General features: G+C 41.2%; 1 protein-coding gene across 2 annotated transcripts in view; it reads left to right on the top strand.

The window, feature by feature from the left end:
- Positions 1 to 27,452, top strand: part of SLC29A1 (solute carrier family 29 member 1 (Augustine blood group)) — an 84,102-nt gene that overhangs the window by 40,122 nt on the left and 16,528 nt on the right. Inside the window, exons 1-4 of one of the 2 annotated variants that reach the window (XM_063305054.1) lie at positions 13,663 to 13,730; positions 19,029 to 19,105; positions 19,981 to 20,062; positions 23,434 to 23,517. In XM_063305054.1, the coding sequence (XP_063161124.1) occupies positions 19,080 to 19,105; positions 19,981 to 20,062; positions 23,434 to 23,517 (192 nt within the window). In that variant the 5' untranslated portion in view covers positions 13,663 to 13,730; positions 19,029 to 19,079. Of the gene's footprint in view, positions 1 to 13,662; positions 13,731 to 19,028; positions 19,106 to 19,980; positions 20,063 to 23,433; positions 23,518 to 27,452 lie in introns of those variants that run through there. The other variant, XM_063305064.1, reaches the window with a different exon arrangement.

Below are 27,452 nucleotides of genomic sequence, written 5' to 3'. Positions count from 1 at the left end.
TTAAAAAAAAAGGATGGAGGAAGTGATAAGAAAACATGGAAGATTACAAATGGAAGGTGATATTTGGATATTTTATCACCCTGTGATGAGACAGGACAGCTGCACAGTAAAATCTACATTTGGAAGCTGCCATGGACATGAGGCAGGCAATACTATTTTGAAAGTACCATTGTCAGACAAGCAGCGTTGATTATTTTATTGTATTGAAAATCTACCAAATCAGTTTGGCTGGAAGTGAGTATAGGAGAAAACAGAATTATGGAGTTTTCTAAAGGATTGTTTCTGTGCAGTTCATGTGTGACACATAGCTGTTTGGTCACTATCATTCCTTCACATTAGCACCCAATAAGCCTCTCTGCTGCATCTCCGCACCACTCCAGCCAGTCACATGGTTCTGAGTGAAAAATTAGTCAATAGTTTCTGGATGGGAGTGCTGTTCAGCATGAGAAACCTTGGCGTGCCACCTGTACTGCCTGCAAAACAAGGCTGCATGGTTTCTGGGAGACCCACTGGGTTGAACTAAGGTGAGCTGCCAGGCTGCCACCCTTTCCTGAAATGCTTCTCATGGCCCTGCCTTTGGGTCTGCATGGCACTCGGGCATCCTGGCCCTTCACTGTAATACAAGTATTGTGGGCTGCAGTGTTCAGGGCCAGATTAATCTTATCCTAGGGAAATTAGCAGAGGCAATAGTAGAACCACCAACTAGTCTTTGAGAACTGGAGGAATGGCAAGATCCCAGAAGACTGGAGGAGAAAATATTGTCCTTACCTTCAACAAGGAGGGAGGAGGACAGGGGAATTATACACTGGACAAGGTCTTTGAACAGATTATTAAACAGTATGTTTATGGGCATGTGGATAGGAATACAACAATTAACAAGAAAAATATTAGAAGAAATTTCCTGATGGTGAAAATTGTTCAACTAGTGGAATAGGTTGCATCATGAAACCTGTGTTCCCTTTGACTGGAGGTCTTCAGATAGAGGCTAGATAGCTTTCTGTCTGAAATGGTTTAGCAGATCCCACACTGAGCAGGATGGTAGACTAGATGACTTCTGAGGTCCTTTTAATGATTCTGTAGTGTTGTTGTTTTTTAATGTCTATGTTTTGTTGTTTATTTGTTTAGTCGCTTCCGACTCTTCATGACTTCATGGACCAGCCCACGCCAGAGCTTCCTGTCGGTCGTCAACACCCCCAGCTCCCCCAGGGACGAGTCCGTCACCTCTAGAATATCATCCATCCACCTCGCCCTTGGTCGGCCACTCTTCCTTTTGCCTTCCACTCTCCCTAGCATCAGCATCTTCTCCAGGGTGTCCTGTCTTCTCATTATGTGGCCAAAGTCTTTCCGTTTTGCCTTTAATATCATTCCCTCAAGTGAGCAGTCTGGCTTTATTTCCTGGAGGATGGACTGGTTTGATCTTCTTGCAGTCCAAGGCACTCTCAGAATTTTCCTCCAACACCACAGTTCCAAAGCATCGATCTTCCTTCTCTCAGCCTTCCTTATGGTCCAGCTCTCGCAGCCATATGTTACTACGGGGAACACCATTGCTTTAACTATGTGGACCTTTGTTGTCAGTGTGATGTCTCTGCTCTTAACTATTTTATCGAGATTTGTCATTGCTCTTCTCCCAAGGGTTAAGCGTCTTCTGATTTCCTGACTGCAGTCAGCATCTGCAGTGATCTTCGCACCTAGAAATACGAAGTCTTTCACTGCTTCTACATTTTCTCCCTCTATTTGCCAGTTATCAATCAAGCTGGTTGCCATAATCTTGGTTTTTTTGAGGTTAAGCTGCAAGCCAGCTTTTGCACTTTCTTCTTTCACCTTCATCATAAGGCTCCTCAGTTCCTCTTCGCTTTCAGCCATCAAAGTGGTATCATCTGCATATCTGAGATTGTTAATGTTTCTTCCAGCGATTTTAACTCCAGCCTTGGATTCCTCAAGCCCAGCATGTCGCATGATGTGTTCTGCGTACAAGTTGAATAGGTAGGGTGAGAGGATACAGCCCTGCCATACTCCTTTCCCAATCTTAAACCAGTCTGTTGTTCCGTGGTCTGTTCTTACTGTTGTTACTTGGTCGTTATACAGATTTTTCAGGAGGCAGACAAGATGACTTGGTATCCCCATACCACTAAGAACTTGCCACAATTTGTTCTGGTCCACATAGTCAAAGGCTTTAGAATAGTCAATAAATCAGAAATAGATGTTTTTCTGAAACTCCCTGGCTTTTTCCATTATCCAGCGGATATTGGCAATTTGGTCCCGAGTTCCTCTGCCTTTTCTAAAGCCAGCTTGTACATCTGGCAATTCTCGCTCCATGAATTGCTGAAGTCTACCTTGCACGATCTTGAGCATTACCTTACCGGCATATGAAATGAGTGCCACTGTTCGATAGTTTGAACATTCTTTAGTGTTTCCCTTTTTTGGTATGGGGATATAAGTTGATTTTTTCCAATCTGATGGCCATTCTTGTGTTTTCCAAATTTGCTGGCATATAGCAAGCATTACCTTGACAGCATCATCTTGCAAGCTTTTGAACAGTTCAGCTGGGATGCCGTCGTCTCCTGCTGCCTTGTAATTAGCAATGTTTCTTAAGGCCCATTCAACCTCACTCTTCAGGATGTCTGGCTCTAGCTCGCTGACCACACCGTCAAAGCTATCCCCGATATTGTTATCCTTCCTATACAGGTCTTCTGTATGTTCTTGCCACCTTTTCTTGATCTCTTCTTCTTCTGTTAGGTCCTTGCCATCTTTGTTTTTGATCATACCCATTTTGGCCTGGAATTTACCTCCGCTGTTTCTAATTTTCTGGAAGAGGTCTCTTGTCCTTCCTATTCTATTGTCTTCTTCCACTTCCGCACATTGCTTGTTTAAAAATAATTCCTTATCTCTTCTGGCTAACCTCTGGAATTTTGCATTTAATTGGGCATATCTCCCCCTATCACTGTTGCCTTTTGCTTTCCTTCTTTCTTGGGCTACTTCTAGTGTCTCAGCAGACAGCCATTTTGCCTTCTTGGTTTTCTCTTTCTTTTGGATGTATTTTGTTGCCACCTCCTGAACAATGTTGCAAACTTCTGTCCAGAGTTCTTCCGGGGTCCTATCTACTAAGTCCAGTCCCTTAAATCTATTCTTCACCTCCACTGCATATTCCTTAGGAATATTAGTGAGCTCATATCTAGCTGATCTGTGGGTCTTCCCTAATCTCTTTAGTCTGATCCTAAATTGTGCAAGAAGAAGTTCGTGATCGGAACTACAGTCAGCTCCAGGTCTTGTTTTTACCGACTGTATAGATGTCTGCCACCTTTGGCTGCAAAGGATGTAGTCAGTCTGATTTCGGTGTTGTCCATCTGGTGAAGTCCATCCATAAAGCCGCCTCTTAGGTTGTTGGAAGAGAGTGTTTGTGATGCGGAGTGAGTTGTCTTGGCAAAATTCTATCAGCCTATTTCCTGCTTCGTTTTGTTCTCCCACGCCATGCTTACCTGTAATTCCAGGGGTCATTTGACTGCCCACCTTAGCATTCCAGTCTCCTGTGATGGAAAGAACATCTCTTTTAGGCATGTTGTCCAGTAGGTGCTGCAGATCCTCATAGAACTGCTCTACTTCAGCTTCTTCAGCATCTGTGGTTCGGGCGTATATTTGGATCACTGTGATGTTAGATGGCTTGCCCTGAATTCAAATTGAGATCATTCTATCGTTTTTTGGATTGCATCCGAGCACTGCTTTAGCCACTTTACTATTAATTATGAAGGCTACTCCATTTCTTCTGTGGTCCTCTTGTCCACAGTAGTAGATCTGGTGGTCATTTGATGTGAAGTGGCCCATTCCAGTCCATTTCAGTTCACTGACGCCCAAAATGTCTATCTTTAATCTTGACATCTCACCAATAACCACATCCAATTTGCCCTGGCTCATAGATCTTACATTCCAGGTTCCAATGGCATGTTTATCCTTAGAACATCGGATTCGCCGTTCACCACCAGCACCGTCGGCCGCTAGCCGTCCTTTCGGCTTTGAGCTAGCTGCGTCATCACGTCTGGGGCTAGTTGAACTCATCCTCTGTTCCTCCCCAGTAGCATTTTGACCATCTTCCGACCTGGGGGTCTCATCTTCCGATGGTATACCGACATATCTCTGGTTGTACTGATCCATTGAGTTTTCACGGCAAGAATACTGGGGTGGGTTGCCATTACCTTCCCCAGGGATCGCATTTAGTCTGACCTCTCTGTCATGACCTTCCTGTCTTGGGTGGCCCTTCACGGTTTAGCTCATGGCATCATTGAGGTGCTCAAGCTCCAGCACCAATGTCTATGTAGGACTAAATAAAAAAATTAAAAAATGCTTTCCTCTCATTATGATTTTCTCTAATTTCGTCCAGAGCAAGTGGTGTTCTTTCTTTGCTCATTGTTTTGCTGAATATGAGACCATTCATCAGTCCATAATTTCCAAACTGAAATGTATTAAGAAATGGCTCACTTTAGTAATTTAGAGTGCAGTCCTATGCAGCAGCCAGCCCCAGCCTAGGGCCTTACAGAGTCTAAGAACTAGAGCTACAGCATTGAGGAAAGCTCTTAAATGCCCTCAGAGTTTCTCACTTTCATACAAGAAAAATTCAGAAATAGTGTACATTTAGAAAGGTGCTAGGGTGTTTGAATCTTTCATATAAGCAGTTTTTTCTTTTGACTAAACAATACAATGAAGTACACACTATGGTAGAAAAGACAGCATCTACATTGGGGGCCACCACTGTGCCATTCGTTTCTAAATGTATGGGTTGCTTAGTGGACACACAATTTCATTTATATATTTGTAAACTGTCACAATCCCAAGGGATTCTTGGCAGTTCACAAAGATAAAATACACAACTGAAACATCCACAGGCCAATTAAATTAGCACAGAGTAGAAATTGTATTATCAAAACCAATCTATAAACTCAACTAAGATAGTATCATGGCCCAAACACCCGCTGGAAGAGCTGTTTCCAGAAGGGAGTCAAAGTGGGTGCTAATAATGAATGTAGTACAATATGTTTATGAGATACTCTGGTGACACAAAACACTGCTTGCTGTTCTAATGGTCAGAGAAGTAGATGGAGTAGGAAAAATCACAGGTGCTTTATTGTGTGTTTAGTATGAGCACTTGCCATGAGCTACTACAGTTGCACTGTAACTGTGGTTCTAAAAACTATTCCCACTGATACGGATTATAAAGGTGCTATATCACTACTGTAGAGCACTTAAAACGGAATAGATTAGGAAATTTTAATCTTTGCAAAAGTCATCTTAAAAATACCTTGGGGGGAAATTGAATATACAGAGAGCAACAGTCTGAGGTGAATTGGGAATGGGTGGGAACTGTGCGAACAAGCAATTGTGACAGTGTTGTGGGGGGAGAGCAGTTAGGGTAAACTGGCTGAAGATGCCTTTGACAAAACAGTACCTTGACAAATATCCTAACTATATTTGACTGTTGTGTAATGCTGCTTTTTTTTTTTTTTTTGGTGCCTTCAAGTGAGTCTTGACTCCTGGCGACTGCCTAGTCCCTGCAGTTTTCTTGGCAAAGTTTTTCAGGAGTGGTTTGCCCTTGCCTTCCTCCCAGGGCTGAGAGAGCAGGACTGTTCCAAGGTCACCCAGCTGGCCTCATGCCTAAGGCAGGACTAGAACTCTCCATCTCCCAGTTTCTAGCCCATTACCTTAACTACTACACCAAAGTGGCTCTCCACTGCTCTGTTTGCTCATCAGATAAAGATGATCTGCTATTAGGAACAGCATGACTTCTGTGTTTTTGGACCATGCCAAGTATTCAGTAATCAAATGTGAAGTAATAAGTGTTTCTGTGCAATTTAGTATCCAATCAGCATAGACAGCTGTATGAAAGACAGGAATTGGGGCCTCCTGGGGATAACACAACTGCACATCAACCTTTCCGTGTTGGCCAAGCCCAGGCCTGGAACAAGGAGGAGGATTGTGCAAAAGCATATTGCTCATTGCATAGAAGAGGCCCTGTGAACTAGGAGTAAATTAGCAATGTGTGCCTTCCTAATAGGAGCTTTCGTTCAATCTAGGGAACAAAGATATACTTTAATTTGTTTATTTTAATTCTTTAATAAAGCCAGTAGTATGCCTCAAGCCTGCCTTGGCTCAGCTTTACAACTTTGATTAACAAGCTAGTGACCAACTTTGGGAATGTGGGAATGTTGCTGTCATACCATATTTTACAATGAAAGTAAGTCCAAAGAATGAGGCCAAGCTTAAAATGAAAGGAAATGTTTGTTTGTTCATTATTTACAAAATCTGTATTCTGTTCATTCCAAGTGAAGCCCACCCATAGCAATAAAAAAACAACAGTCCAAACAAAAATAGCCAATATAATGGAACATGTAAAAAGATCAGATGTAACTAAACATAAAACCACTGTGAGGAAACAGCTAAGATAAACAAGTTTTGGGGTTCTTTTTAAAGTTATCCAGAGACGAGGTAGATGTCACCAAAAAGGCTTTATATTGAAACCAAAATAAATGGTCCTATTAAACTGTCAAAATAGTTCCAGGGGAATTATGGAGCTTCTTCTCTATATCACATATTCTACTCCAGTAACTGTTTTCAAATTGTTTCTCTGCTTCTTTGTATTTTTTCTCTTGTAGAGGAAAATCAGGGGAGTACTGGGGAGTCTTTCCTGAGAGCCTCCATGGATGCAAGGAGTTCTCTAGTGCAAACAGTCTTATTTCTTGTTTAAAGAACAAGAGAATGTTTGACAAGACAAGAGAAATTCATGCCCTTTTCTCCTCTTTCAGTCCTGATCCCTAGAGTCGGGGTATTTTCACATACTTGGAGATGGCTGTAATTTATTTTGGCAGTACTGTTCTGATGGTTACCTTGCAGCCAAATTTGTTAGTCATCTTATCATGATGAGCTGGAATGGAAATAATACAAAGTAAGAGCTCAAATGACGATTTGTCCCTAGTTGTAGCCCTGCTTGCTGCCTCCTCTTGGCTGCAGTCTGTTGGAATGGATGCTGGTGAATCTTGTGGAGAAAATATAATGGAATCATCTTCTGCACAGTCCAGAGGCTGGCCTGCTTTTCATTTTTATCTCTGCTGCAGCCTGATGCTGGATGACAGCTGGATAATGTAGGGCACTCTATATAAATAAAATAGTTTGATTTGTTACTGCTTTTTCCTAGCAAGCTCCCTGTTCTATTTATTATCTCCCAAGAATAGTATGAGTAGTCATTTTTTAAAGGTAGATTCATGAGGAAATGAAAATAAAATCTTTCAACATATGACAACAAGGTTCATTTTCAGCAATTTGGAGAATGGCATATTACTTACCATTATATCTGTTGGGATCCACTTTCTAGCTTGTTATGTTTTACATGCCTCCACAAAATATATGTTTGCCTTTAAACAAAATGGCAGTCTGGCATAAAACACAGCAAGTCTCTGTATGAATTTATATCTCAGGAAGAAATGAAGGGGCTGCCAGGCTCTCTGCAGCCAGAAAAAGGGTATTCTGTATGCTGGAATTTCAGGAGTTCCTTTGAATTATATCCATGTACAAAAGTGATTAAACTTTTCAGAATGAACTTTGCACTTTTTTTCCTGCAAAATATATTTTGCAGAAATATGAATATTTTGGCAAGAATTGGAGTAATACAGGCCAAGGGGAAAGGCAGTTTGGCGAATGGAATTAGGTGGAGCTTGACTATTTTTGTTTGTCATTTCTATAACATTTTAAACTTGGTCCTCAAGTGGAATTTACTTCTAGGTTTTGTATATTTAGGGGTGCAATTATAATTTGTAAATTCTTCTGGAAAGTTTAGGCACCTGGAGAAAAAAGTGCACTTATGCCCAGAAGGACTGCTTTTCCCTGAGAGAGTTCTGGATATGCAGGAAAGAGTTTTTATCAGGCTGGCATGGTAGAGAGCTTGCCTCTCTGAGAACCAGGAAGGGAAAGAGATGCCGGAGATATAAGACAGACCAATGTTTTTCAACCTTGGCAACTTTAAGACATGTGGACTTCAACTCCCAGAATTCCCCAGCCAGCAGATGCTAGATGAAACACAGATGAAACTTCTCCTAGTGCTAGAATAAGGGAAACTTGTGGGGACTGGGAAGGAAGGCAGAGCCTGGAGAAGAAGCTTGGTGGACTAGGAAGAGTAGCTTCTCAGACCTTATTTAGCCACAGGCTAGCAGGTTACTGTTATGGATGGGCAACCAGTGAGTTACTCTGTACCCTTTATAATTCATAGAGCATTGTAATAGGTTTCAGTAGGTAGAACCTAGGTGAGGGGAGAATTAATTTACTTTCATAGGTTTACAAGAAGGATGTGATCTGAACTCAGATTCTACTTCCAGCTCCTATCAAGTTTTCATTGTCAAACACAGAATAACCCTGCTTGTAGATAAACCTGACATTCTAACCAAGTCAGTGTTAATTTCCAAATTGCTTAGGTCTATAACATCATCTTGACAGTGAATCTCTTTTACACAATCGTTGCCCACTGGTGCAATTGTGGGTCAGATATCAAAAAAGGTGAACACTAGGAAAGACACCAGGATGCTTACAATCAGTAAATATTTATTAAAATGGTCCATATACTTACAGCATCAGAGATTCAGCCCCTTAGTACACCATGGTGAGTCTGGATTGCAGTGAGGCAAAGAGGGTGCTTTCGTTGGGCAAGTTTTATAGCCCTTCATCCCCACCCCCAAGAGTTGTTTAGTTTAGGCATCAGCAAAGGAAGTTTAGATATTAAGTTGGATTAGCATGAGGATTTAAGTGTCTAACAGGTATTGGGTGCCTGTTAAGGCAAAAGAGGGAAATAATTATCTAATTGGGGTTAGAGCAGGAAGTTTATTATCTCACAACATGCGAGAGTAAATAAGAGCTAACAAGTTCTCTTCCAGGTGTTAATTTAAAAATGTGGATCAGTCAGAGGACAACAACTTAAAATAACAGCTTTCCTATTTTTAAAAATTTAAAAATTAAACATTACTCTCATTTTATTAAAGTTTAATAATATCAATGATATGATAATGATAATAATACTGGATGCTAAAAGTATTTACTTGTAATGAGGGGGGAAAATAAATAGGTAAAAATCCAGCATTGCCAACCACTTTTTCCTTTCTAGCCACCAAATGCCAATAAGAAAAGGTGATTTGAGTTTGTTTGATTTTGCAGAAAACTCATTGAGCAGGACTGAGAATTAAAGTCACTGGAGAGACTTATTTCCTAACCACAAGGCTGTCATAAGACAATGTTGCTCCTTGTAGTTACTGTTCTATCATTCTTAAGAGGTTTTAAGAGCAAGGCCATATGCTCATACAGAGTGGGTAATAGTTCAGTGATAGAGCATATGTGTTGCTTGCCAAAAGATTTGTTTGTTTGTTTGTTTATTTGATTTCTATAGCCGCCCATCTCAGCAAGTGTCTCTGTGTGGCTTACGACAATAAAACTATAAAAACAGTTAAAACAATTACAATTAAAACATATAATAAATACAAAATAAATATACATGGCTGCCAAGTAAGCAATGTATGGATGTTAATACAGCCAAGAGGTGGGACCATCCACACGCTCGATGGCCCGGGCACAAATCCAGGTCTTCACGGCCTTACGAAAGGCCAACAGGGTCGGGGACATCCTAATTTCTGGAGGGAGGATGTTCCAGAGGGCAGGCGCTACGGAAGAGAAGGCACGTCTTCTAGTTCCCGCCAACTGACACTCCCTGGCTGACGGGACATGTAACATACCCAACCTGCTAGATCGAACTGGACAGGTAGAAACAACTGGGAGATGGTCCCTTAGGTAACCTGGCCCCAAGCCATGAACGGCTTTAAAGGTGACAACCAGCACCTTGAATTGCACCCGGAAGCACACCGGCAACCAATGCAGCTCACATAACAATGGTGTTACATGTGTTGAGTATCCGACACCATTTACTATCCGCACCGCTGCATTCTGCATCAGTTGAAGCTTCCAAATGCTCTTCAAGGGCAGCCACATGTATTATTTAGTTATAGGTTCTTTTCCTGTCTCCTTCTGGTTTTTGTGCATGTTTTTTTTAAATATGCTGGGACCTGAGAGAGAAGAAAGATTAATTAGCTCCATTCAGGAATTTCACTCTTCATACATCAACACATCATGGGTGAGAACAAGGATCGGCATACTAGTTTCACCCATCCGTTGTTCTTCTGGAAAATCAGGATTTCTTCGAAAAGAGAAAATACATAGGTAAAAAGAAAGTTCTGCTATGTAAGTTATTTTTTCAGCTCATGGAAAGTGATAATGTAAAGATCACCCTATCATGCTCATCTTCACTTTTCAAGCCCTCATGTTTCTGCATAAAAAGTGAATCCCCAGATAGAGCTAATAGTTCCAGAAAAACCCTCTTAGCTTACTCCAGCTTTTGGATAGTCTCCAAAATGATTGAACTTTTATTTTTATAACCTCCATCTTACATGACCCCACCTCTACAGAAAAGCAGTCTAGGGAGAAATATGATAGCAGTCTTCAGATATCAGACAAAGGGATACACAGACGAAAGGATGGATTTAATCTCTATTGCCCCAGAGGCAAGACCAGAATCAGTGCCTTAAAACTGCAAGGAAGTACCATCAGGAGGAATGACCTGACAGTATGAGCTGTGAGCCAGTGGAGCAGGCTGCCACACGATGTGATGAGTTCCTCAGTAGAGGTCTTCAGAGACTGGGTAGTCTTCTGTGAGAGATGTTCTAGCGGACCCTGCACTGAGCAGGGAGTTGGACTAGGTGACCTCAAAGATGACCCAGTTTGGTCTAGTGGTTAAGGTTCTGGGCTAGAAACCAGGAGTCTGTGAGTTCTAGTCCCGCCTTAGGCATGAAAGCCGGCTGGGTGACCTTGGGCCAGTCACGCTCTTAGCCCAACTCGGTGCAATGTAGACTAGCCGCCTCGTGGTGCACCCCGGGCAATGTGACTTGTCACGGCTAAATAGTCTACACATCTGGCTGCTGGACCTCACAAGGATTTCCCAGCAAGAAAAAAAGCAGCATGAACACCAAACTGCTATGCCATACGATTAAAAGAAAAAAACCCCTCAAAGGTCCCTTCCAAATCTATTATTCTTTGTTTCTATAAAGAAAAGTTTGTAGTCCCAATGAGTGGAGGGTACCATGTTGGGGGAGGACTATATATTCAGGTGTACCAGCATGGTTTAGAATTGCTACATATAGGAATGTACATCCTTCCATTTCAGATCTTAACTGAATCTGATTTTACAGGGTGATTAAGGGGACTTCTGATCTGCACTAGGTAGTTTTGAGCAAGTTGCATTAAGTTGTTCTCTGTCATGCTTCTTTTTGGCAACTCAGCAGAGGAAGTATTACAGGACACCTAGAATTATCATTGTCTGCTTTTCCAGGTTGTGCCTTCGTCTCAAAGGGGGTCTTGTTAGTTATCCATCCCGTGGAAACTGTCAAAAGCAGGTGGTTCAGCTTATATACCAAATCTCTTGATTCCTCAAAGGCCCTCCTCAGGAGCCCTTACCAAATGAAACCTGAAGGCTGGGCAGAGCTGACAAGCTCCCCTGAGCTCTGCATAGGTTTTATTTCAATGTTACTTTAAGATTGGGGGGGCTAAGGTTAGAGGGGTGGAGTTGTTCCTACCAGTATTTATGCCTAATCCTGCCGCCCTCCCTCTGAAAGTTGAAGGTATGATTTGGCCCATTTCCCTATGGCCTGAAAGAAGCAGAACTAGAAATGGGATTACTCTAGATGGGAAAAAGCCAGACAAAGTGAAAAAAAAAGAAGAAAGGCCTCAGTATTTGCTTGGGTAGTAAGATCTAATTACTGGTGTAATTAATTTCAGCCACTGAATTATCTTGTGTAAAATTGTCCTGGGTAGAATTGTTTCTCTGATGAATGAATGCATACAGAACTACAGGTCTGGGAGAAGGGTACAACCAACCAATTAGTCTTTTGGATATTGGCGATGGTTTCTAAGGAAAATCTGGCTCCAGCTGGTATTTGCTGTGACAGACCTTTTGGAGATTGTGGAATAGAGTCTGAACTAGGCTTATGCTTTCCATGCTGCTTCCTGAAAAATTGGGTGTTGACTTGGATGTCAACGTGGATATAATGTCCAGTGGCTCTTAAGTTTATACCATTGTAAGGAAAAGAATGGAGATGCCTGAAGGCCTATTCTGAATGTTTATGTGTAGGTGCGGAGGTAATGAGCCTGTGTAAATTGACCCAGCTTTGCCCTCCAAAGAATAACGTATAATGATAAATGAGCCAGCATGGCATTTGGTGCAACACTGTGGTATTTTCAGTGTGGCGCCTGCAGTTCATATAACAAATCTCTTCCCCTCTGAGCATTAGTTGATTAATCTAAATTTCATGTTGCTGTACAGTATATATTTTTCTTTTAAATATACTTAAATCTGAACCATTAAGTACAACTGTTCTGAGTTTCTGATTTGCTCTTTCACCAATTCCTTTTACTAGTATCTAAGCCTTGCTGACTATAAAAAGTTTGCAGTGAAAACTTCAGTAATGGGGCCAATTTCCATGGCTAACGAAAACACTATACTTTTAATCACTTTTTCTGCAGTGGTAAATGGATGACCATTCAATCCATTTTTCTGGACGATTATGTGGAGGCAAGACTCATTTGAGTCTTGCTTCAGACAACTCCCCTCCAAGTCCATGTGTCAGTTGTAATGCAGAATCAAGATGTAACAAAACAGCACCCTCCTTTCACACCCATTTCATTCAGAGGCTGTTCTCATTGGTTGCTCCATTCTTCACATTTGAAAAGGTGATAGCTGCATATGGAGGATATCAAGAAAAAGAGAGAGATTAATACAGTTTGAGCTTTAGCCAAACAGTTCCCCATCATATGCATTGGACAACAAAGCAATTACCTGTAGCACCGTAGCTATTTACTATGCCAGCTGGAAATTTGCGATGATCTTAAAGATAGACTGTGTTATGTACAGTGACACTACAGATGGTTAGTGTGGATTTCAGTCATCTCTGACAATAGATACCAAAGGCTAACTTTGAGCTGGATGGGTACACGGTTAGGTTCTTCATGAAGCAAATATTCTTTGATACAGTGGTGAGGTTGTGACTCTTTGAATATCAGCAAATCACATGGGAATGTCTGGACCTAATAGATATAATACATTAATTTACCTTAACTGAAGAAAAACCCTGATTGTCAAATCAAAGCAATTGTTTGCCTATAAATTATAACAAAGCTGTTAGAAAATTCTTCCCGTACAACTTTTCCTTACTTCTATTGTGGTTTTTTTCCCAAGAAACTGTAGAGGGATATCAATGGAGGCAACTATGCTTGACCTCTGGAGCAGGGAATTTATCAGCTTAAGAACAGGCAAAGGAAGGAAGGGAGAAAGAGACAGGAAAGGCTACAAGCTCAAAGATCTTTTGACATCTTCTGAATTTCAGACAAAATGCTGGTATCTTCTTATCTCAGGAAACTATTAAAATGAATGTGAAGCAGAAAGCGTAAGTACAAAAGAGCAAAGAAAAAACAGTCCCCTTAATATGTAACTGCTGATTGCAATGCTTGTCTAATGTAGTTGGTTGGGGTTTGCAATGTGTTAGGAGTAGATAAATGTTTATCAAGGGTTAAACTGTTCTATAATGGCACAAAGTTTGTCATAACACAATCTTACTCATGTCTGAGGAAAGAAAGTCCTAATTGTTTTCAGTGGAACTTAATCCCAGGTAAATTATATGAGACTTCACTCTATGATTGTGTTTGGATAATGTGGCTCTGTTGATAAGTAATGATAAGTAATAAGTAGTTATACAAAACAGTTTGCATTTCATGTATTCAAACTGTTCTGTAGATGTTTCAGACTAAGACAAATTATGGAATTGCACTGAATGCTTAAATTGATATATTTGGATTCAGCCCATATATAACTTGTTTTGTTTGAGTTATGGTTTATCTCTTGGTTTAGGATTTTTAATCCAAACAACTAATTGGATTCCCATTATTGATATATTTAATATTTATCTGATTCATAAAAGTGAGTGATTTTACAGAAGGTTAAGAAGTGAGATAAGGTAGATATTGTTTAGCATTCTTATCTCAAATATGGGATATGTAAAAAGGATTGTGCCCTATCATTTTTAATTACCATCATAAATTATTTTAAACTAATCTTTTCCGTAGGATCTTAAATTCAGAATACAAAAATCATCTCTTCTTCTGTACATGGACATTCTATAAATATTTTTAATAAATTTTGCCAGGCTAAAATATACCTAATGGATATCTGGAGTGAATATCATGTCTGGTCTTGTGATTGGCAGTTCCATCTTCTGAGTAAAAAGTAATCTTAGTAATCAAGATTTATTATTATTATTATTATTTTAATCTATCTGTCTGTCTGTCTGTCTCAAGGCAGAGAACATACCTAGTCCTCCTGCCTCCTATTTTCCCCACAGCAACAACCTTGTGAGATGGGTTGGGCTGAGAGAGAGCGATTGGCCCAAAGTCACCCAGCCAGCTTTCATGTCTAAGGGAGGCCTAGAACTCACAGTCTCCTGGTTTCTAGACCAGCACCATAACCACTACATCAAACTGTAGTTCCCCATCTTCACCCAAACTTTGGCTCTCTTCAGTCCAAAGGCTGAAGTCCAAAGACTTTTCAGAGAGATACAAAGTCCAAAGACTTTCAGAGAGATACATTTATCTTCGTTGGATTGAGAAGTTGCTAATGCTCTTCAGCTTCTCAATCCAGCAAAGATAAATGTACTGTATCTCTCTGAAAGTGGCAAAATTCTACTTTTGTGTAAGCTTTGCCTACAAATGGTTGTTAGCAGTTACTGATACTAGGGGATAACACTGTTTTATGTATTTTATTGGTCAATGACCAAAATAAAGTTTGTACTATACCTAGCAACTTCTGTTCTCACACTGGGTGTTTATTATTGGTGTTGCATAATAAGGGAACTTTCTCCAAATCCCCAATGGTATTGGATGTCAATTTCTTTTTTTTTTTTCCAGTAAAATATCAAAAATATTTTCTTTGTAGACATTATTCTGTTTCTCCCCATGTTCAGCATTTTCATGTAAAATTTTAAGGTGGAGAATAGCATGCCATCTTGTTTTTGATGAGTCTTCCATGATGTGTTTATTTTTGTTACCTGCTTAGAACTTAGTACTCTATTAGCAGAGTTCATACTTGATTTTAGAAAGGTAATTAAAACTGATCGCCTGGTGGTATGTAGTAATACTGCCTGAAATCGTTATTAAGTATCAACTAGTATCAAGTCAAGGACAGCAGATCCTCTTGTGCCTTCTCCCATGCTTTGGACGTGAAAGTTTTCAGTAGGACAAACCAGACATTTCCTGGAAGGACCATGCTTGGCAGTATTTTTTCCCGTAAATATTATGGCAATTGAAATCTCCTATCACTACAACTTCATGCCTTTTTGAAAGATGCCTTTCTTTTTCTCAAGACTGTTATGAGCTTGCATTTGCTGCAAATATTTCCCAGATGGTTTTCAGGCAGGAAGATGAACATGCTAGAAGCATTGCAGGTCACAACTGCAGAGTCCTGCCTGTTCATCTTCACTTGTGCTGCTTAGGGCATGCCAGTAAAAGCCTTTCATTTCTTGTTCCCTTCTTGGCCTTTCACCTTAGTCAAGCTACAAACCCTTCACCTAGAGGGGAAATTAATTTAGGATTCTCCTGAAAGTTCCTCACTGATCTCCCAGACAAACATGTATTAGCACTCCCTGTACTAAGCAAGAGTTCTTAGATTGAGTGGGTTGATCACATTACCTGTCATGATCATGAAAAAGCATAGAAAAGCATAGATTTCTATAATTCTCTGTTTCCAAACTGCTTAGCTTGAATCCCCTCATGCTTCATTGTGGAAGACGTCTGTTTGTTTTGGGCCTGCGTGCTTTTGAGATCTATTTCTCTGATGGATGTGGGGTTAGTGTTAGAGAATGGAGAAGCATTATTCACCTTTGTAGTGATGTTACATTCACAAATGGATAGGTCATGGTGTGGGTTAATTTTTTCTTCTTTGAAATGACCTATAGAGGAAGAAGCAATGTTTGGAAAAGGGTATGGGATGAGAGCTGTAACATGGAACACATTGAAATGTATAAGGGAGGGGACAGAATGCCAGAGCTAAGGGTCAGCTTCCATTTACAAAAGGATTCCATGTGGTGCACGTTAGCTGTTTTTGAGGGTGCTTTTGCATAAAAACTACTCTCCTTTACAGATAATAGTTGGCAGTAATTCTTGGAAGCAGTTTTCGCAGGAACTGCCATAGTTCTGCTGAAATAGATGAGATAATGATTTGATTCAGGAATGTGCCAGCAAATGTTTAAAGCAGAGTTTAGTTACATAATAGACAATAAAGATTTAAAACTATCCATCATATAAAGTGACAGGTTGTTATGGGCACGTACCCAGAACCCAGCACTGTTAGGGAAGAATGCCTGTGGAAACTGGTGACAATGGATTTCCTGGTTGTTTTTGCCACTTTTAAAAATCCATTCCAAAAAAGTTGTGTAAGATGAGATATTGTCAGAATACTGTAGAGGAAAAACAAGATTTGGGTAAGATTTATTGGAAAGATATTCTTAACTATTAAACGTTTCTTACCCATCTGTTCTTGATTAGCCTCTCTTTTATCTCCCTTTATTCTTGCACCTTCAGACCTAAATAACTGTCCCACTTTTTTGCTTGCTTCCATTCTAGCACTAGAACAGATTGTCAAACAATGTGTTTCCAAATTCTTAGAAAATAATGCTACTGTTATCAGGAGCCAGCACGGGATTATCAAAAATAAATCATACAAGACTAGCCTATTTTTTTTAATGACAGTGTGACTAAAATTTGGTCCACCAAGGAAATGTGGATGTAATGTATCTTGATATAGTCTCCCACAATATCCTTGTGGACAACATGGATAAATGTGGACCAAAAGGTACTGCAGTAGAATGGGTCTGCAACTAGTTGAATAAGTACTTCCCAAGATTGCTCATAAATAATTCTGCATTATTTAGTGTAGTCCTCCAGAGCTCCATCCTTGGCTCTGTGTTATTCAACATTTTATAAATGATCTAGACTGGAGGATGGAATGAAAGGGATGTTTTTTAAAATTTCTAGGTGACACCAAATTTAAGAGGATTGGCTAACATCTTAGAGGACAAAGCCACAATTAAAAGTTACTTCAGTAGTTCCGGATTTAGGAAGATGATGTTCAGTGAAAAAGAGTATGAAGTACTACATCTGGGTAGGAACAATCAAATGTATAGATTCAGGATTGGAAAATCTGGCGTGGCTGCTGATTAGAAATGTACTACCAGTGTTTTTTTCTGCATTTTTAATGTCTTCCTTTTGTTTTTTGTTCTAGAAAGCTTTGCTGGAAAGGAACTCTAATCAGGAAATGTAGCTTCTGTCCTTTCTAATAGGAAGAAAGAGCAAAAGTAATGGTTTTTAATCAACACAGGCTTCTCAAAACAGTCATGTAACCCTGCTAATGTTTCATATGTTCTTGACACTAACTAGCATTTTCTATTCCCATCTAATGCCAGACCCAGCGTCTTTTATAGTGCTGAACTTTCAGTCCTATCAGGGAAATGGGAAATCTGCTATTTCCTTACTGCAAGCCACTAACCAGATACGATATTTCAGACACTGCTCTGATGGTAGGCCCCCAGGTAACTCTCCAGCATCTAACCTCTATTCTGAAACATGGAAGACAAATATATTGTTCTGTTTCCGTCTCATGGGTGATCCTCTCCGTAAGACTTAAGCTCAGCGACCTAAAGCATGGTCACCTGTGTACTGCCAAGAACATTTAACATTTGCTTCCTTCAGTGCACTATGTTTACATCCAGCCAGTATATAAGCAGGATTGATTATGTGCCATCATGTTGGTGTTGACTCTTAGCAACCACATAGATAAATTGTCCCCAGGATGATGGGTCCCCAACCTGGTTACACAAGCAGTATAGCATAGATATTTTTCTGCACAGTACGTTTTGACATGTTCCCTTTTCTTGGATGCTGTGGCAATATTTGTTGTTCCATGTTACAAAGTCCCAGATCCTAAGGAGAATTGCTTTTGATACCATGTTTTTCCATGTGAATAGCCTAGAACTATTTGGAGTTGCAGTACTAAGGCCTTTTGAACTAGTTAATAAAACCAGCAAACCCTCCTCAGTACCAAAATCAGATAGTTCCTGAACATTTAAATCAGGTATTGAAACAGAGCAATTATACTGACTTAGGGTAAACTTAGATTAGTCTTCATTTTCTTAAAATGGAAAGTTTTTTCTCCATCTCATGGCATAAATGAAAATATATTGTAAGCAACGTGTTAGCCACTGAAGGTTTAAGCAAAAATTAGGTCCATAGTAAATTTTTCTGAAAGCATTGTCAGTATATGCGCAAGGAAGCATGTATTTTCTAAAATTACAGTGCTTAAATTACTTTATCTTTATTTATTATTGCAGGTATTTCCAAAGAATTCCTTAACACATGAACAGTCAGTATATTAAAGCCTTTGTCTGTGATCGTAAATATTAGATCTCTCTTGGAACTTGTCAGGGTTTGAACCCACCTGATTCATTTTATTTTATTTTATTATTACTTTTTGTAACTTTGTTATCTAATACAAAGCATCAGTTTCAAGCATAGCCTCTCTTTCCAAAAAGGCCTCAGAGTCTGACCTAGATCTCAGAAACTTTCTTAGAAATAAAATGGTAAATGTCTATAGCCCTGAGCTTTGTTTATAAGTGTGCCAACCTACCTAAGGGGAAAAAAAGGAAGGAGCAGAGAATATCTAGGGTATTACTGGCCCAACTAAGCTGGGGAACCCTGAGCTTTTTTTCTTTCTTTAAACACACAAATTATATTCATAACTTCTGTAGATAGCTTCAGTTCTGATTATTTCTTAATCTTGTTTCTTGGCTCTACGAACTATCCTATTTTTCATCCTAAATTAACTATTTTTTCTCCTATTTTCCCTTTTGTTTCCTTTTCAGGTGACCAACAGTGCCATAAGACAATTCTACAAGTTTGCCTGAAGTGCCAATATGACAGGCAGTGCTCCCCAAGACAGGTACAGTAGTTCTACAGTGAGGCCACAGAGGTGCTCTTTCTGCTTGTGATCAAATGGAAACCTGCACATATTTCATCTAAATGCAGTACATACTGTTTGCTAAATACGATGTCACTAAATTGCAGTCTTGGGCATCTGTTGGTGCCCTGTTGTCCTGACAAGGCTCACTTTTGGCATCTGCTATGGGCCATCCTTTAGAACATTTTTTTTCTAGCATTGGATAGAACCAGACACCTAAATCTTGGAGTTACTGCAAATTTTGCAAATATTTGATAATCAGGGAGAAGTTTTTTTACCTTGGCACTCTGTACTAGAACTTTCCTGAAGAAGCACATGGCATCGTTTCTCCTTTCTTATAGGCACAAAGCCAAACATGGTTATTATCTGAGGCTTTTGTGAACTTGCATAACCCTTTTAAGCATTTGTAGTTTTCTTATGTGATTATTATTGTGAAATATTTTTAGTTGAGGCTGTTTGTTTAATAGCTTAAATGGTATTTTAAGACTACTTTTGTCTTTGTTATGCCTTTATTTTTAACCTGTATTTTACACTACTCAGGGATATGTATTATGTAAGGATATTTGTAAACGTTATAGACAGACAGACAGACATTGTAGAGTTCTTGGTGCTCCCTAAGCTTGGTTGTTGGCTTGCAGACATTTCCTTACCCAGTTAGATAACATCATCAGTGTGAGTGATGATGATGTTACCTAGTTGGGTAATGAAACATGTTCAAGCAACGAACCAAGCTCAGAGAGCACCAAGAACTCTGAAGTTCAACCCTGAGCTATATGTATTCTCTTCTACTGGAGACAGACATGGATCATCCCACTGCATCATGTTTAGTGTTCATTAAGCATCCCTGTTTCTTACAGATATAAGGCTGTTTGGCTCATCTTTTTCATACTTGGTCTTGGGACACTCTTGCCATGGAATTTCTTCATGACAGCTACAGAGGTAAGTTAAGAGTGTATGTGCATAATTTGTTTGTTGTTTATTTGTTTAGTCGCTTCCGACTCTTCGTGACTTCATGGACCAGCCCACGCCAGAGCTTCCTGTTGGTCGTCAACACCCCCAGCTCTGCCAGGGACGAGTCCGTCACCTCTAGAATATCATCCATCCACCTCGCCCTTGGTCGGCCACTCTTCCTTTTGCCCTCCACTCTCCCTAGCATCAGCATCTTCTCCAGGGTGTCCTGTCTTCTCATTATGTGGCCAAAGTATTTCAGTTTTGCCTTTAATATCATTCCCTCAAGTGAGCAGTCTGGATTTATTTCCTGGAGGATGGACTAGTTTGATCTTCTTGCAGTCCAAGGCACTCTCAGAATTTTCCTCCAACACCACAGTTCAAAAGCATCGATCTTCCTTCTCTCAGCCTTCCTTATGGTCCAGCTCTCGCAGCCATATGTTACTACGGGGAACACCATTGCTTTAACTATGTGGACCTTTGTTGTTACTGTGATGTCTCTGCTCTTAACTATTTTATCGAGATTTGTCATTGCTCTTCTCCCAAGGATTAAGCATCTTAATGATTTCCTGACTGCAGTCAGCATCTGCAGTAATCTTCGCACCTAGGAATACAAAGTCTTTCACTGCTTCTACATTTTCTCCCTCTATTTGCCAGTTATCAATCAAGCTGGTTGCCATAATCTTGGTTTTTTTGAGGTTAAGCTGCAAGCCAGCTTTTGCACTTTATTTTTTCACCTTCATCATAAGGCTCCTCAGTTCCTCTTCGCTTTCAGCCATCAAAGTGGTATCATCTGCATATCTGAGATTGTTAATGTTTCTTCCAGCGATTTTAACTCCAGCCTTGGATTCCTCAAGCCCAGCATGCCGCATGATGTGTTCTGCGTACAAGTTGAATAGGTAGGGTGAGAGGATACAGCCCTGCCGTACTCCTTTCCCAATCTTAAACCAGTCCGTTGTTCCATGGTCTGTTCTTACTGTTGCTACTTGGTCGTTATACAGATTTTTCAGGAGGCAGACAAGATGACTTGGTATCCCCATACCACTAAGAACTTGCCACAATTTGTTCTGGTCCACACAGTCAAAGGCTTTAGAATAGTCAATAAAACAGAAATAGATGTTTTTCTGAAACTCCCTGGCTTTTTCCATTATCCAGCGGATATTGGCAATTTGGTCCCGAGTTCCTCTGCCTTTTCTAAAGCCAGCTTGTACATCTGGCAATTCTCGCTCCATGAATTACTGAAGTCTACCTTGCACGATCTTGAGCATTACCTTACTGGCATGTGAAATGAGTGCCACTGTTCAATAGTTTGAACATTCTTTAGTGTTTCCCTTTTTTGGTATGGGGATATAAGTTGATTTTTTCCAATCTGATGGCCATTCTTGTGTTTTCCAAATTTGCTGGCATATAGCATGCATTACCTTGACAGCATCATCTTGCAAGATTTTGAACAGTTCAGCTGGGATGCCGTCGTCTCCTGCCGCCTCATTATTAGCAATGCTTCTTAAGGCCCATTCAACCTCACTCTTCAGAATGTCTGGCTCTAGCTCACTGACCACACCGTCAAAGCTATCCCTGATATTGTTATCCTTCCTATACAGGTCTTCTGTCTATTCTTGCCACCTTTTCTTGATCTCTTCTTCTTCTGTTAGGTCCTTGCTGTCTTTGTTTTTGATCATATCCATTTTGGCCTGGAATTTACCTCCGATGTTTCTAATTTTCTGGAAGAGGTCTTCCGAGACCCTATCTACTAAATCCAGTCCCTTAAATCTATTCTTCACCTCCACTGCATATTCCTTAGGAATATTAGTGAGCTCATATCTAGCTGATCTGTGGGTCTTCCCTAATCTCTTTAGTCTGATCCTAAATTGTGCAAGAAGAAGTTCGTGATCTGAACTACAGTCAGCTCCAGGTCTTGTTTTTACCGACTATATAGATGTCTGCCACCTTTGGCTGCAAAGGATGTAGTCAACCTGATTTTGGTGTTGTCCATCTGGTGAAGTCCATCCATAAAGCCGCCTCTTGGGTTGTTGGAAGAGAGTGTTTGTTATGCAGAGTGAGTTGTCTTGGCAAAATTCTATCAGCCTATGTCCTGCTTCGTTTTGTTCTCCCAGGCCATGCTTACCTGTAATTCCAGGGGTCATTTGACTGCCCACTTTAGCATTCCAGTCTCCTGTGATGAAAATAACATCTCTTTTAGGTGTGTTGTCCAGTAGGTGCTGCAGATCCTCATAGAACTGCTCTACTTCAGCTTCTTCAGCATCTGTGGTTGGGGCATATATTTGGATCACTGTGATGTTAGATGGCTTGCCTTGAATTCGAATTGAGATCATTCTATCGTTTTTTGGATTGTATCCAAGCACTGCTTTAGCCACTTTACTATTACTTATGAAGGTTACTCCATTTCTTCTGTGGTCCTCTTGTCCACAGTAGTAGATCTGGTGGTCATTTGATGTGAAGTAGCCCATTCCAGTCCATTTCAGTTCACTGACGCCCAAAATGTCTATCTTTAATCTTGACATCTCACTAATAACCACATCCAATTTGCCCTGGCTCATAGATCTTACATTCCGGGTTCCAATGGTGTGTTGATCCTTAGAACATCGGATTCGCCGTTCACCACCAGCACCATCGGCCGCTAGCTGCCCTTTCGGCTTTGAGCTAGCTGCGTCATCACGTCTGGGGCTAGTTGAACTCATCCTCTGTTCCTCTCCAATAGCATTTTGACCATCTTCTGACCTGGGGGTCTCACCTTCCAATGGTATACCGACATATCTCTGGTTGTACTGATCCACTGAGTTTTCACGGCAAGAATACTGGGGTGGGTTGCCATTACCTTCCCCAGGGATCGCATTTAGTCTGACCTCTCTGTCATGACCTTCCCGTCTTGGGTGGCCCTTCACGGTTTAGCTCATGGCATCATTGAGGTACTCAAGCACCACAAGGTAATGATCCTTTGCTGAAGGAAACAATCCTTTGCTGAAGGCATAATTTGTACCAGATACTAAATCAAGGAATTGCCCATACCACTGATTCCCAGATTGTATGATTCCATTAAGATGAAATTAAAAGATGCAGAGCCTTAGACTGACCTTTGTTCAAAACACAGTAGTCCTTTTCATTTTAATGGGAGTTCAGTGCAGCTAACTTGCACTCTGTTGCAGTTCAGCATCCTGATCATTTATGGCCCATATTCTAGTTTCTGAAAGATTGAAAGCACTGAAGAAATGTGGCTATTTTATACTTGCATGGGAAAGGCAGAGTTCTACTGTGTGAGCTACTTAGGAAATAGAGAAAACTGCTTGATATCAGAATTGGTTTGCTTCATGTTGTCTGACCAATTCTTTGTTCGTTTTCTGTAGTACTTTACCAACCGTCTGCAGGATTCTCACATCAATGTATCATTCATTGATTCCCATGCTGATGTGAATGCCACAGGAAAAGAGGTACTTTCTCCCACATATGTGCTGTCACTAATCAACTAGGTGAATTCAAGGGGGTTGTTTGTGAGTTGTGAGAACAGATGGGTTTGAACCTGAATCCCTCCATTAGGGCAGGTAATTGAAGTAGATCAGTGATTCCAAACTGATCTTTGGTATGTTGCAAGTGGGACTAGGCTTTCAAAAGTGAAGCAATATCATGTATGTATCCAGCATTATATAACTATTTAATAAGGGAACTTTGATTCTTTTTTTTTTTTTTTTTTGCCCATATATGATCAGTGACCTCTTCCTGAGGCTGGGAGTAAAATTGTTCTGGAATTTTCTGGTGCTACTGTACTGCAGTGCATTCAAGAAACGGAAGTCTTACAGACATTTTACCACTGCCCAGCTACAGAAAAAGAAGGTGCTGAGGTGCAGTGCTATAGTCTCAGTGTAATGATTGCCTTATCCCAACGAAGTCAGTCTCACCAGAGTTTAGTGAATAAAACTAATTTATTGAAAGGATAGTATGCAAATACGAAGAAAGCTGAGAATAAGCAAAAGCGCGCCAAATACAAACTAAAAACCCTCGCCTCCAAACTGATCCCGCCCCCACCCCAACATCGCAACCACCCCCTCCCAGCATCGGCAAGCATCACACATCTGCCTGGGAAAGTAACCTTGAAAACATGTCATAACCCAAACGCACATTCCTTCAGGGTAACGCAAAGATAACAGCCTGGCAGGGCTGGAATTCCCCCCCGCAGGTGATAGACACGGATCAGAAACATGACATGCGAAACGTTACGATGTATGCAAACCATTGGAACGATGAACATGACATACCGTCCCCTTAAAGCAAAGAAATGACCTCACAGAGCAGGCTTAGCGGGATAAGCAGCATGGAAATGGGTAACTAGAATAGGGGAGTGAACATCATGGGCAGCAACCCACTCAGGATGAGGGAAATGTTTCCAGCGAACCAGGTACTGTAAGACAGAACGACATCGTCGGGAATCCAGGATTTCTCGGACTTCAAAGTGTTGTTGACCATCAATCATGATAGGTGCAGGGGATGGAGGTTGTGGATGCCAGCGGGCTGATTCGTGGAAAGGCTTAAGCAGGCTGCAATGAAAGACAGGGTGTAAACGTTTAAGATTGGCAGGCAAATCTAGTTTAAAAGTAACAGGATTAATTTGAGCAATAATAGGAAAAGGACCAATAAACTTAGGTGCCAACTTTTTTGACGGTTGCGTAGACTTGATAAATTTGGTGGAAAGATACACCTTATCCCCCACTTGGAAAAGTGGCGAGGTGGATCGCTTGGAATCTGCATGTCGTTTGTAAGTGGCTTGAGCATCAGCAAGCGCCCGTTGTATTGTTGGCCAGGCAGCTGCCAGACGTGTAGCCCAATCAGCAGGTGAAGATGGGGGGGAGGCTGGCTGAGGCAGTTCTGGGATCGGGACAAAGTCACGGCCAAAAACGGTATGGAATGGCACCTGGCCAGTGCTTTGATGAACAGCATTGTTGTAGGCAACTTCTGCAAATGGTAGGAGGTCGACCCAATCATCTTGCTGATAATTGACAACACGCAGATATTGTTCAAGGGTAGAATTGACTGCCTCCGTATTTCCGTCAGTCTCCGGATGCGACGCAGTGGACAATGCTTGGTTAGTACCCAGTAATTTCATAAATTCCCGTCAAAACGTGGACGTGAATTGTGTACCTCTGTCCGTCACCAGGCGGGCGGGGCATCCGTGAATTTTGTACACGTGTACAATGAAGAGGCGGGCCAACTGTTGTGCAGATGGGATGGAGGTACATGGGATGAAATGGGCTTGTTTAGAGAAAAAATCTTTCACCACCCAAATGACAGTTTTCCTCTGGCTAGGAGGTAAATCAACAATGAAGTCCATAGAGATCTCTTCCCACGGGCGGGAAGGATTAGCCACTGGTTGTAACAAGCCCTGAGGCTTTCCCACTTTTCGTTTAGAAGCAGCACATACTGGGCAGGAATTGACATATTCTTTGATGTCGCGCCGGAGCGTTGGCCACCAGAATTGGCATCTAACCAGATGAAGGGTCTTTCCAAACCCAAAATGTCCAGCCATTCTGTCATCATGGGATCGGGACAGAATGGTTTTGTGCAACGTCTCAGGTACATAGAGACGATCATGCTTCCATGCAAAAGCTTGTTTAAAAGTAACTTCGTTGAGGTTTGCTTGCAACCAAGTGTCAGTTTTCACCTCGGAAAGAAACTGTTGTTGCAAGTCTGAGGGAACAGGCAACCGAGGTGAAACTGAAGCGTCTGAACGTTGCGCTCGGGTTTGGCTGTGAGTCACAGCTGCCAGACTCATTTGGGGCTCTGTCCAGAGAGTTCCTACTAGATCTGGCACCGTACTGGCATCCTGAGGCTGGCGCGAAAGTGCATCAGCCAGGAAGTTGGTTTTTCCAGGTATAAATTTCAGTTTAAAGTCAAAACGACTAAAGAATTGAGCCCACCTAATTTGTTTTGGGCTCAGTTTACGAGAGGCTGTCAGTGCCTCCAGGTTTTTATGATCAGTCCAAACTTTGAATGGGTGGGTAGCCCCCTCCAATAAGTGACGCCAGCTTTCCAAAGCAGCTTTGACAGCAAAAGCCTCTTTCTCCCAAACGTGCCATCTCCTTTCCATCTCTGAAAATTTACGGGAGAGGTAAGCACATGGCTTTAACTGTTCGAGGTTGTCCCTTTGCATTAACAGAGCTCCAATTGAGAAATCAGAAGCGTCCACCTGTACCACAAATGGTTTGTCAGGATCAGGATGCTGCAGAATGGGTTCGGACGTAAATAGCTGTTTAAGGGTCTGAAAAGCCCTCTGGCATGCGGGTGTCCATTTCAGCAGTGCTCCTGGATTTCTCACCCTCCGTGTGTCCCCCAAACCTTTAGTTTTGAGTAACTCAGTGAGGGGTAGCGCAATTTCCGCGAACCCCTGGATGAAGGGCCGATAAAAATTCGCGAATCCAAGGAGACTTTGGAGCTGCTTACGCGTGCGTGGTGGCTCCCATGCCAAAATGGCTTCAATTTTAGCGGGATCCATTTCAATTCCCTTATCGGAAATCCTATAGCCCAGGTAATCAATTTGCGACTTATGAAATGCACATTTTGATAGTTTAGCATACAATTCTGCCTTTCTCAGTTTGCTCAGAACTTGTCTGACTAGATATACATGTTCCTCCATCGTTTCAGTATATGTTAAAACATCATCTAAATATACCAATACCCCTTTAAATAGGTGGTCATGCAAGACCTCATTGATAAGTTGCATAAAAACCCCTGGCGCCCCCGCCAGCCCAAATGGTAGTACTTTATATTGAAAAGCACCCAAAGGACAATTAAACGCAGTTTTCCATTCATCCCCGTCCCGTATGCAAATACGGAAATATGCCTCCCTCAAGTCCAGTTTAGATAATATTTTCCCCTTTGCCAGATGTGTTAGCATGTCCTTTATCAGGGGCAAAGGATATTTATTTAATATCGATACTGCATTGAGCCCACGGAAATCTGTACACAGTCTCAAAGTGCCATCCTTCTTTGGTCGAAACAGTACAGGTGTGCCCACTGGAGAGCTGGCCGGTTCAATGAAACCCTTAGCTAGATTTTTGTCAATGAACTCTCGTAGTGTTGCCAGCTCCTTCTGGGTCATAGAATAAATTTTTGGACTAGGCAATTTTACATTAGGAACAAATTCTATGGCACAGTCAGTTTTGCGATGAGGCGGCAGCCGGTCCACCTCTTTTTCGCCAAACACATCTGCAAAGTCCTGGTAATGCTCTGGCGGCCCTTCCAGCGGCTCGAGGACTTGCAGAGAAGTGGTTGCTGCCCGTCCCACCTCGTTGTCGTCTAGTTGGTCTTTCGCAGGGGCTTTATAAAATCCATCTGCGAACGTCACCGTTCGATGCACCCAGTTAATGGAGGGATT

This window comes from Candoia aspera, chromosome 1, assembly GCF_035149785.1.
Source record: "Candoia aspera isolate rCanAsp1 chromosome 1, rCanAsp1.hap2, whole genome shotgun sequence".
Classification (NCBI taxonomy): domain Eukaryota; kingdom Metazoa; phylum Chordata; class Lepidosauria; order Squamata; family Boidae; genus Candoia; species Candoia aspera.
This window is presented reverse-complemented; position numbering and strand designations above follow the sequence as displayed.